This window comes from Bos taurus, chromosome 20 (assembly GCF_002263795.3).
Source record: "Bos taurus isolate L1 Dominette 01449 registration number 42190680 breed Hereford chromosome 20, ARS-UCD2.0, whole genome shotgun sequence".
Taxonomy (NCBI): Eukaryota; Metazoa; Chordata; class Mammalia; order Artiodactyla; family Bovidae; genus Bos; species Bos taurus.
The window spans coordinates 14,470,030-14,482,584 of NC_037347.1; the positions used below are offsets into that span (position 1 = coordinate 14,470,030).

Sequence of the window (12,555 nt, forward strand, 5' to 3'; positions counted from 1 at the left end):
TTCAGCTGAAGGCAAAGACAAATATTTAGTTCTCATTAATTAAAAATTTTACATAAGATCAGATTCTCAAGGAAGAACATTGATTTTAGTGTTATGGAAATGTGGAGGCTTTCCATTTCTACAGAGGCTGCGTCTGACAGGTGTACGGTCAGGCCCTTCCAGATGGTGGTTCTCTTGCTTTCCATACAGTCCCTGCTTTACCACACGACCCATCTTCCCGCTCAGCCCCAGAGCCTCAACAGTAACCACAGCATGTGTGCCCCCCGTCCCAGGTAGTGACTACTCTAGTGCTGAGAGCAGAACCACTCCACCAAGCGAGGCTATCAAAGGGCAGCATCTTGCCCCCTTGGCGACTGTTACCTGAGGGGCTGGCAGAGACTTGCTCCTCTGCTGGTTCTCCTATTAACTGGGGAGCCAGTCTGACATCAATTTCCCCCATAAATGGTAACCTCCTTCTCCGCCTTGGTAGCTAAGACTCTGCTGCCTCCTGCCTGCCATCTGCCTGTGGGGTAGGGTGTCGCTCCACGACCTTGTGCTTGACTGGTAAGATTCCCTATACAGTACATCTTGGGTGACTTTGTCACTGTTCCGGGTTCTTTGGTCTCACAGGTGGGCAGCTAAAAAGCTCACAGGCCAGTGGGGTACAGCCCACAAACAGGTAAGTTTATTTTTCTTTTTTGTATGAGACTGTGTGGAATTATAAACATAAGTAAGCAAGTGATTCTTCAAAAGGGACCTGGACCCTGACCAAACTGACATCTGTTTTTAAAACCTCTTATATAATTGTGAACTAGATTAAGATGTGACAGCAGTTCATATTCATTGGGAAAACAAGAGAGGTCCTTATTCCCAGACATAGAGTAAGTAGTATTACAATACAGAATTCCAATATTCATAACTCATTTCTGACTGAAATGCATTTATGTTTAATATAATGTAAACAGCTATCTTTTTCATCAGCAATTCTATAAACCACTCTTTCCCATTACCAAGTCTCCCTAACATAGGAAATTACCAGCCTACCCTGAGATTGTTGTAGGTGTCTGTACTATTTCTCCTTTTTATAAGCTCCCAAGGTTCTAAAATAATCTTTCTTATGTTGTTTAGTCACTAAGTCATGTCCACCTTTTTTGTGGCCCCATGGACTATATAGCCTGCCAGGCTCCTCTGTCCATGGGATTTCCCAGGCAAGAATACTGGAGTGGGTTGCCATTTCCTTCTCCAGGGGGTCTTCCCAATCTAGGGATCCAACCCATGTCTCCTGCATTGCAGGCAGATTCTTTACTGTTGAACCACCAGTGAAGCCCTAATCTTTCTTATACATTTTCTTTATAGCATATCCTTTGACCAGAAACTATCAGCTATTGGATTCCACTGAAATACCTTAGCCTGACCTTAAAACCCTTTGACAAGGACCTTAAAACCCTTCGTATCTCACCAACTTTATTTTGTTTCTTTCATCAACTTTCCCCATTTCGTAACTGCCCACTCACTGGAGTTTGAATATCAGTTATTTCAGACAGTTTGTCTTTTCACAGCTAACTTCTCTCTCTGTGCTGGGAATCAAAGCCTTCAGATCCTCTGTACTGGCTAGGCCCTCTGGCTGGAACTGGCTGGTTTGCTAAACTAACACTTAACCTCCTTTCATGTTTTTTATTTCTATGATAAACTTCTAAATGTCTAACAGGTTCTGTAGAAAGTCTGGGGCTCCGCACAGGCCCACCTTTTCATGACCTCTCATAGCTCAGCTCACATTGATGGCTGCTTTTCCACTGCTCTCAGATCAGTGATGGCTCGTTTTTTTCCATGCAGACTGTGGTGGGAGCGTGTCTCACGTTCTTTCCCATTTCCTATGGTACGGTACCTAATGTAGGTACCTGTAGAACTAGACAGGATTTCTTTTAAAACAGTGTTCCTCAAAGTCTAATCCCAGAGTTCTGCAACAAACATAGGTTGTACATTACAATCACTTGGGTAGTTTTAAAACTATCAATGCCAGGCCTCAGCATCCCAGGACGAGGCGTCAGCCTCAGTAATCTAAAATTTTTTTTCCTGGTGATTTAAAAATACAGCCAAAGTTAAGACCACAGCATTAAGGTTAAGAACCTTTACATGTTCAGACTGACTGAGTTCATCACCATTTGTTCTGGTCCCTTCAGAGAACATTAAGAACAGCTGGTTCCTGATGACAAACTACTCACATACTTAAAGAATCTTAAGTGACTTCTGAGCCTATTTTAACTGAATAATCTCAAGTGTATCATCCATTTCTTAAATATAGTCTGAGGGAAAGGCAAGGGGCTACACTGAATTATTCATTCAACAAACACTGGAGCCTTTTTATGTGTGAGACCTAGTGTCAGACACTAGGGAAATAAAGCCGAACATGACCCAGGCTCTGCTGTCCTGAAGTGAGCAGCCTGTTAGGGGAGATGAACATACTGGCACCAGAACAAATGTACGTTTTAGAACTGTTTGCAGAGTGTGAGGCACCAGTAAGAAGAGCATCCTCTTACATAGCGGTCTATGAAGAGCTTTCATGTGTCTGGTATTATCTTCACAATAACTATATGGGGTAGGTGGGAAATATGTTATTCACTCAATTTAACAGGCAACCTGAGAGATCTGTGGTCAAGAAACTTGTAGCTGATAAGTAGTTGACAGGATGCTTGATTGAATGTCTTTAGAGGTAACAAATGTTCATCTTGTGAAGAAGTATTTAACTTGAGGAATAAATCAAAAGTTAATTCAGTGCTAAATCTAGTGAACAGGAAAAAAAAAAAACTCAGATCAAGTAGTGCTTATTTCAGAATACAACACTTTGAAAAAAGGCAGCTATGCAGGATAGAGGGGAGGGCTGGGCTCCGCGGCGGGTCCTGAGCAGCCAGGACGACAGGAGCAGGGCCTGACCGCGCAGGTCCTCGATGCCTCTACGCTTAGTTTCAACACCGGGCTGAAGTGGTTTGCCGTATGCTTCGTCAGTGGCATCTTCTTCTCCATCCTTGGAACTGGATTGCTGTGGCTCCCTGGAGGCATAAAGCTTTTTGCAGTGTTTTATACTTTTGGAAATACTGCTGCATTAGCCAGTACATGCTTTTAATGGGACCCGTGAAACAACTGAAGAAAATGTTTGAATCAGCGAGGCTGCTTGCAACAGTTATCATGCTTTTGCGTTTCGTGCTCACCCTGCACGCTGCTCTTCAGTGGCACAAGAAGGGGCTGGCCGTATTACTTTGCATTTTGCAGTTCCTGTCGATGACCTGGTATATGTCGTACATCTCATGTACAAGGGATGCAGTAATTAAGTGCTGTTCTTCTCTCCTGAGCTGAAAGCTGTTTGAAAAGAAGGAAACTGTTTGAAAAGACCTTTTGAAAGCTCATGTTCTGTTTTTGGTGCGGTGTCCTTTTCCTGATACAGTGATCACTCCAGAACAACTGCACTGACCATCTAAGACCATTTTGTATACTGATAAAACTACGTACCCATTAAACTGTTAAATGCTTGTGACAGTAAATTCATTATGTGCCATTAATATGCTCTGTCAGAGATGAGGAGATTTTAATCATTGCCAAGTGTAAATGATTTTTAGCCAGTTTTAAAATCTTTTTTCTAAACAGCATTTGAGATGTGAATATTTAAGGATAAACCTACGCTGCAAGATATATTCAGCTTTTTTGGTGGTTTTTAAGGGTCTACATTTTGAAAATATCTTTTTAACATAAAAACTTTAAATGTGAAAGCTTTTACTTTAAGCTAAACCGCTTTATTGTATGTAATAAAAAATAATATATAAATCTTCATAATTTTGAAATAAACCCACACTTGGAAAAAATAAAAGAAAAAAGAAAAGGCAGCTATGAAGAGCCAAGAACGATAATATGTGCAGCTCCCAGGCTGGCCTTTAATGCCATTAGAAAAGAGGTTCCCAAAATGTCTTGGGCCATATGAGAGCCTCTTTGGGAAAAGGGACTTCTCTGTGAGGTGAACATTTGCTTTTTTTTTTTTAAGGGGGCAGTTAATTTTCACTGGAAGTTTTTATGCCTTTATTGCCTTTTCTCACTCTTCTCTGAAATTAGTCCCAATTTCTCCATAGTCCTCCTAAAATGAGGACCTCCATTGGGCTGGAGGTCCAAGAGGAGCAAGAGCCAAGGGCCCCGGCTGACCCTGAGAGAGTGGGTGTCTGCAGTGCCACAGGCCCCGGCTGACCCTGAGAGAGTGGATGTCTGCAGTGCCACAGGCCCCGGCTGACCCTGAGAGAGTGGATGTCTGCAGTGCCACAGGCCCCGGCCTGACCCTGAGAGAGTGGATGTCTGCAGTGCCACAGGCCCCGGCCTGACCCTGAGAGAGTGGATGTCTGCAGTGCCACAGGCCCCGGCTGACCCTGAGAGAGCGGATGTCTGCAGTGCCACAGGCCCCGGCTGACCCTGAGAGAGTGGATGTCTGCAGTGCCACAGGCCCCGGCTGACCCTGTAGGGCGGACGTCTGGCAGTCTCCTCTCAGCCATCCAAATTACTAAGGAGTGCCCTGTGGTTGATGATATCCGGGAGGTCTTTTCTATTATATACATATTTTTCAAAAATCAGATTTAATCACGAAAACTGCCCTGTTCCCACTGTCTAAGCAATAAAACCCAAATTTCTTACGTAGCCTCGATGACCCAGCTTTTGTTCCTCTCTAAGCTACTATGTCATCTTCACATCTTATGCTCCAGACATCCCGAATTACTTGCTGTTCCTCTGTAGAACCTGCTCTCCTGCCTCCTTGCCACCTCTGTATGGTGATATACTTCTCTCCCTGCTTCAACTGAGGTATCATCCCTCTGAGAACCAGTCCATGATTCCTCTCCTGCTCTTTTTCAGGAGGGTTAAGGTCCTCTTCCGAACCTATCTTTAGTTCAGCCTCCCTCACTAGACTGAAGATAGCTCTGTTTTATTGACTTCTGTACCAGCACAGTCACCAAGGCTTCACAAGAAGGATGCCCTCAATAAATGCTAAATAAACACATGTTTCTGGATAGCCAGTAACCCAAAAACCTGGCTTTATTCACCTTTCTCCTTGAGTATTAAAAGGTAATTCCAAATTTTTTAGCAGTTACAGTTGACCCTTGAACAGCATAGGTTTGAAATGCACAGTCCACTTATATGCCGATTTTTTGCAGATACTTTGGCACTATCTCATCTGTAGTTGGCTGATTGTGCAGATATGGAGCCACTTATTTAGAGGAACCAGGTATGTGGAGGGGCAACTACAAATTATAAGTGGATTTTCAACTGCACGAAGGGTGGGTGCCTTAAACCTCCACATTGCTCAAGTGTTAACTGAATGTTTGTAAGCCTTTCACTTTTCCAGATTAAGTAACAGTTTCAGAAGGATAGGTATTAACCCTTCTTTAAATGTTTGATGGAATTCACCTGTGAAGCCATCGGGTCCTGGACTTTTATTGGGAGTTTTAAAACCACAGACTCAATTTCAGTGCCTGTAATGTGGTCTGTTCATATTCTATCTCTTCCTGGTTTAATCTTGGGAGATTGTACCTTTCTAAGAATTTGCCCATTTCTTCTAGATTGTCTATTTTATTTGCATATAGTTGGTTGTGGCAGTCATTTATGGTCCTTTGTACTACTTTGGTGGCAGTTATAACTTTTTTTCATTTCTAGTTTTGTTCATATGGTCCCTCTCCCTTTTTTTCTTGATGAGTCCGCTAAAGGTTTATCAATTTTATCTTTTCAAAGAACTGATTTTTAGTTTTGTAAATCCTTTCTATTTTTTTAAGTTTCTACTTATTTCTGCTCTGATCTTTATGATTTATTTCCTTCTACTAACTTTGGGTCTCATTTGTTCTTTTTCTCCTTGCTTTAGGTGTGAGTTTAGGCTGGTTGTTTGGGATTTTTCTTTGGTTTCTAAGGTAAGTTTGTGTTGCTATAAACTTCACTCTTACAACTGCTTTTGCTGCATCCCATAGGTTTTGGATCATCATGTTTCCATTTTCGTTTGTCTCCAGGTATTTTTTGATTTCCTCTTTGATTTCTTCAGTGCTCCATTGGTTGTTTAATAGGATATTGCTTAGCTTCCACATTTGCATTTTTTGCAGTTATTTCCTTATATAGTCAATTTTTAATCTCACAGCATTGTAGTTGGAAAAGCTGCTTTATGATTTCAAGTTTCTTAAATTTTGACAATTTCCAGGGATACTGGTTGGATGTTTTGTAGGATGCCCCATCACTGAAATTTGCCTGATTCGTCTCATGAGAAGACTGGGCTTTGAGTTACTGGGATAAAGACCAAGTAAAGTGCAATTATCATTACATCGTATCAAGGGTACATACTATCAACATGATTTACAATGCTGATGCTGACCAGGACCACATGGCTGAGGTAGTACTTGTCAATGTCCCCACTGGAATCTTTCTTATTTTCCTGCTTTCCATGTTGAGTTCTTTGGAAGCAAGTTCACTATATGCAGTCCACACCAAGGAGTGAAGAGTTATACTCACCTACTCTTTTTATTAAAATTTTTGTTTTCTAACTTGTTATTTCAGAAAAAGTTGATTTTTGTGTATTTATTTTATATCTGGTAATAATACTGATTGCTTAGGACTGCTGGTAGATAGCTTTGGATTTTCTTAGATCTGCAAGTAACTTGTTTTCCTCCATTTCGTTTTAGAGATAAGCAACTGAAGAAAAGCTATTGAGATTATTTACCAACTGAAGCCTGATTTCCAGTTCATGCCTAGAAATCTGTCTCATTATGTCCAATACTTTTACAGGTACTTTTGCTTCTATAAAAAAAATAAAGACTAAAATAACTTGTTGAGGATTTAGGTAACTATGCTAACAAACATTTGGTACTTATTACAACTTTAAGAAAGTACAAGTAGTATAAAAATTGCAAACTTTTAGATTTGCATCAAATGAATTAAAACTAGTTATATAAGGAATAATGAAATTATCAACCACAGATATCACAAATCTTTTTCTTTGAGTCTCAGTTCATTTTAGACACTTAAAAATATAACAGGCATTTTTGTTTAAATATTGACATTTTCTCATGATTCTCAGTCAGTTCAGTTCAGTCACTCAGTCTGAAATAACAAGTTAGAAAACAAAAATTTTAATAAAAAGAGTAGGGAAGTAAACTTCACTCCTTGGTGTGGACTGCATATCGTGAATTTGCTTCCAAAGGATTCAACATGGAAAGCAGGGGGAAAAAAAAAAGATTAACTTTGCAGTGAAGAAATCTGACACAACTTTGTGACTTTGTGACCCCATGGACTGCAGCAGGCCAGGCTTCCTTGTCCATCACCAACTCCTGGAGCTTGGTCAAACTCATGTCTATCGAGTCAGTGATGCCATCCAATCATCTCATCCTCTGTTGTCCCCTTCTCCTCCTGCCTTCAATCTTTCCCAGCATCAGGGTCTTTTCCAGTGAGTCATTTCTTCCCATCGGGTGGCCAAAGTATTGGAATTTCAGCTTCAACATCAGTCCTTCCAATGAACGCCCAGGACTGATCTCCTTTAGGATGGACTGGTTGGATCTCCTTGCAGTCCAAGGGACTCTCAAGAGTCTTCTCCAACACCACAGTTCAAAAGCATCAATTCTTCGGCACTCAGCTTTCTTTATAGTCCAACTCTCACATCCATACATGCTGGTGCTGCTAAATCGCTTCAGTCGTGCCCGACTCTGTGTGACCCCATTGACGGCATGACTACTGAAAAAACCATAGCTTTGACTAGATGGACCTTTGTTGGCCAAGACCAAGATGTAAAGTGCAATTATCATTACATCATATCAAGAGTACATATGATCAACATGATTTCTAGAATAAATTTAAAAACATTAATTGGATAATACCAATTAGATGATTTCATTTCTGCATTTTAACTCCAAAATGTAAAATTAAAGTTAAAACCTTATGAATTTTTTATTTTTAGGATTTAGTGCCATCACTAGTTACAAACAACTTATGGGTCTCATTTTCACAAATGTTCAAAGCTTCTATAGGGATTAAGAAGTTAAAGGGTTAAAAAGTACTAGTTTTTAAAATATCTTTTTTTCAGTATGAAGTATATAGAGATCATAGTAATTCATAGGAAGAGACAGACAAAACATAAATGAGTCCAAAGACCAAAGTATGTATGTTTAAAAAGAATTCCTGGAAAATGAGGTCACTAGCATTCTTTATGAACAGCAGAGCAGGATGGCACAAGACAGATGCCTGAGAAACAGAAAAGACTAAAAAGCAAGAAAACAAGGAGGAAAAAAATGTAAGAAAACTCAAAGAGGGATAGAGAAACAGTGACTAAAGGAAGCATAGAAAAATGCAGATAGAAATGTCCAAAACCTAAGAGTTTTGGAAACTGCCATAGGAGGAAAAACAGGAATAAGCAAAATACAGTAAAACAGAACACTAGGTAAACCAAGCAAGAGGAAGACAGGCGCTGGCCTTTGAAAAAGAAAACAAGGGGGAAAGCCAGTGGGTTTTCTTTTGCTGTTCATTGTTCACATGGGAAAACTTCCTTTGTTCTGAGTTTTGAATGAATATTAGTATTTCTCCTTTAGTTTAGAATTCTGAAAAGCTGACTTTAAAAATGTATTTTTCCTTTAGTTGAAAAAGAGAAATTCCACAATATTATAGAGTGTCTTTAATAAATACTGCATATTGTTGAGGCAAATATAAAATATGTAACTTTTAAAATATATTCAGCAACATGGGAATGCAGTTTCTTGGCTTTCTGGACTATCTAGCATGCTTCACACTCAATAGGACACAGGTGGAAAGACTTAAGAGGCTTTCCAGAATAAATCTGTAATATGTATTTTTACACTTGCCACGAGATTTGACCAACTGCTCAGGCAGTAATTTAAAAAAAATTATTTAATTGTAGGGTAATTGCTTTACAATATTGTGTTGGCTTCTGCCATACATCAACACGAAACAGCCACAGGTATACACACGTCCCTTCCTCTTGAATCTCCTTCCCACCCCATTCCACGCCTCTAGGTTGTCACAGAGCATCGGATTTGAGCTTCAGCATCATAGAGCAAATTTCCACTGGCTCTAATTTTTATCTATACATGTGATAATGTGTATGTTTCAATGCTACTCTCTTAGTTCTTCTCACCGTCTCCTCCCTGCCCTGTGTCCACAAACCTGTTGTTTATTGTCCTTGTCTCCAAGGCTTCCCTGCAGATACGATCATCAGTACCATCTTTCTAGATTCCACAATGGGTACGTATTCAGTTTTGTCTGACTCTGTGACCCTCTGGACTATAGCCTCTCAGGCCCCTCTGTCCATGGGATTTTCCAGGCAAGAATATTCGAGTGGGTTACCATTTCCTTCTCCAGGGGATCTTCCTGACCCGGGATTGAATCCATGTCTTTTACGTCTCCTGCATTGCAGGAGGATTCTTTACCTGCTGAGCCATTCCATACATATATATGTGTGTGTTAACATTTCAATATGTCTCTTTATGACTTACTTCACTATGTGTAATAGGATCTACGTTCATCCACCTCATTAGAACTGACTCAAATGCATTCCTTTTTATGGCTGAATAATATTCCATTATGTATATGTACCATAACTTATTTATCCATTCTTCTGTCGATAGACATCCAGGTTGCTTCCAAGCACTATTGTAAATAGTGCTGCAATGAACACTGTGGTATATGTATCTTCTTCAATTATGGTTTCCTCAGGGTATATGCCCAGTAGTGGGACTGCTGGATCATACGGTAGTTCCATTCAGTTCAGTTGCTCAGTCGTGTCCAACTCTGTGCGACACCATGAATCGCAGCACGCCAGGCCTCCCTATCCATCACCAACTCCCGGAGTTCACCCAAACTCATGTCCATCGAGTCAGTGATGCCATCCAGCCATTTCATCCTCTGTCGTCCCCTTCTCCTCCTGCCCCCAATCCCTCCCAGCATCAGAGTCTTTTCCAATGAGTCAACTCTTCCCATGAGGTGGCCAAAGTATTGGAGTTTCAGCTTTAGCATCAGTCCTTCCAAAGAAATCCCAAGGCTGATCTCCTTCAGAATGGACTGGTTGGATCTCCTTGCAGTCCAAGGGACTCTCAAGAGTCTTCTCCAACACCACAGTTCAAAAGCATCAATTCTTCAGCGCTCAGCCTTCTTCACAGTCCAACTCTCACATCCATACATGACCAATGGAAAAACCATAGCTTTGACTAGACAGACCTTTGTTGGCAAAGTAATGTCTCTGCTTTTGAATATGCTATCTAGGTTGGTCATAACTTTCCAAGGAGTAAGGTAGTTCCATTCCTAGCTTTTTAAGGAATCTCCACACTGTTCTCCACAGTGGCTGGATCAATTTGCATTCCCATCAACAGTGCAAAAGTGTTCCCTTTTCTCCACACCCTCTTCAGCATTTATTGTGTATAGATTTTTTGATGATGACCATTCTGACCAATGTGAGGTGATACCTCACTGTAGTTTTGATTTGCATTTTTCTAATAATGAGCGATGTTGAGCATCTTTTCATGTGTTTTATTAGCCATCTGTATGCCTTCTTTGGAGAAATATCTATTTAGGTCTTCAGCCCACTTTTTTAATTGGGTTGTTTGTTTTTCTGGTATTGAGCTGAATGAGATGCTTGTATATTTTGGAGTCTAAACCTTTGTCAGTTGTTTCATTTTCAATTGTTTTCTCCCATTGTGAGGGTTGTCTTTTAATCTTATTTATTGTTTCCTTTGCTGTGCAAAAGCTTTAAGTTTAATTAGGTCCCATTTGATTATTTTTGTTTTTATTTCCATTACTCTCTGAGATGGGTCCTAGAGGATCTTGTTGTGATGCATATTGAAGAGCATACTACCTATATTTTCCTCTAAGTTTCTGGCCTTACATTTAAGTCTTTAATTCATTTTGAGTTTATTTTTGTGTATGGTGTTAGGAAGTCTCCTAGCTTCATTCTTTTGCATGTAGCTGTCCAGTTTTCCCAGCACCATTTATCGAAGAGGCTGTCTTTTCTCCATTGTATATTCTTGCCTTTGTAAAAGATAAGGTGCCCATAGGTGTGTGGGTTTATCTCTGGGCTTTCTATCTTGTTCCATTGGTCTATATTTCTGTTTCTGTGCTACTACCATACTGCACTATCTTGATGACTTTAGCTGTGTAGTATAGTCTGAAGTCAGGCAGGCTTATTCCTCCAGTTCCATTTTTCTTTCTCAAGATTGCTTTGGCTATCTGGGGTCTTTTGGGTTTCCAGATAAACTGTAAAAGTTTTTGTTCTAGTTCTAAAATGTCATTGGAGGTTTGATAGAGACTGCACTGAATTTGTAGATTACTTTGGGTAGTATAGCCATTTTCACAATATTGATTCTTCCAAGCCAAGAATATAGTATATCTATCCATCTGTTTGTGTCATCTTGCCAATAACTTTTAATATATGGTCTGTGAACTAATAAAACATAGGGAAGATGGCCTTTCCCAATCAAAAAGGCCTGGTAAGCAGCTGTGGTACATGGCTATCTGCCTGTGTCAAGACAAATCCATGAACAAAGCAAACTTCTCTAATGTGAGAGAAACTTATTTCAGAGCAGATATGAAAGCAGAGTAAACACAGAAAAGTCTTCTTCATCCAGAAGAAAAGGGCAGAAAAAGAGGTAACTTCAGGGATTGAACAGAAGGCTTATTACAATTTGAATAATCACCTTTCCAGGGTCAGCAACTCTGACAAAGACTTATTTATAAAGAACCATGTTGGTCTTCAGCAGCATTATTTATAGTCTTGTATAAAATGAACACTAAATAGGGAACCTGGTCTATAATCATATTCCTTCTCCCTTCATTTTATTACTGCCTTAGAACTTGGCTAAGAGGGAGAAATGGAAGGAAAACATTCACATTACACTGAGCTTATAATTGTATAATCTCCAAAGTAATGACATTCTGCTTCATATTTAAATTGTATTTACCAGTGAAACCCCATCCCCTAATTTCTTTCCAGCACTTGCATCAAGGGAAAAAACCCCAACATTTCATTTATGAGGTAGTACCGTCTACCATAAAAATATCAGATCTCAATTTTTTCTCAGAATATTAAGAATTACAATAAAAACTAAACACTGTAACTTGTGGGCTAATTAGGTAAAGGCCACAAAAACTGTCAAATATTATAGAAATGCTATAAATTCCAATCATCATCTCAATATACTGACAGTAGTCAAATATAGACAAATGAATTCTTAAAAATATCAGGGACAACACTGAGTGAGAATAAAATACTTTCTGGAGCACTGATTGTTCCAGACACCATGCTACCAGTATTTCACTTAATCCACAGATATACGTATCAGGAAGGTACTCTTATTATACCCAATTTACACTTTAAGGAACAGTCTAAGAAAGGATATATAATTTGTCCAAGATCACACAGCTAGTAAACTTCCAAAGTAGCATTCAAAATCAGGTCTAACTTCAAACTCCGTAATCAACCACTCTATTTATATTTTTAAGAAAAATTACAGATAAATCACAGGTACTTCTTGTTCAAGTTAAACAACATTTTGAGTAACCTTCTGAATTATAATT

General features: G+C 39.6%; 2 protein-coding genes across 10 annotated transcripts in view; one reads left to right on the plus strand and one right to left on the minus strand.

The window, feature by feature from the left end:
- ADAMTS6 (ADAM metallopeptidase with thrombospondin type 1 motif 6) overlaps positions 1 to 12,555 on the plus strand; it is a 429,734-nt gene that overhangs the window by 414,722 nt on the left and 2,457 nt on the right. For 3 of the 4 annotated variants that reach the window (XR_009491879.1, XR_009491880.1, XR_009491882.1), the window contains exons 33-36: positions 5,160 to 5,230; positions 5,861 to 5,906; positions 6,188 to 6,376; positions 6,666 to 6,768. The gene's annotated coding sequence lies outside the window, so the exon portion shown is untranslated. The remainder of the gene's footprint in view (positions 1 to 5,159; positions 5,231 to 5,860; positions 5,907 to 6,187; positions 6,377 to 6,665; positions 6,769 to 12,555) is intronic. The other variant, XR_009491881.1, reaches the window with a different exon arrangement.
- CWC27 (CWC27 spliceosome associated cyclophilin) overlaps positions 1 to 12,555 on the minus strand; it is a 283,204-nt gene that overhangs the window by 26,651 nt on the left and 243,998 nt on the right. The window contains exon 14 of one of the 6 annotated variants that reach the window (XM_024981233.2): positions 3,186 to 3,333. Coding sequence (XP_024837001.1) covers positions 3,201 to 3,333 — 133 coding nt within the window. The 3' untranslated portion in view covers positions 3,186 to 3,200. 6 annotated transcript variants of the gene reach the window in all.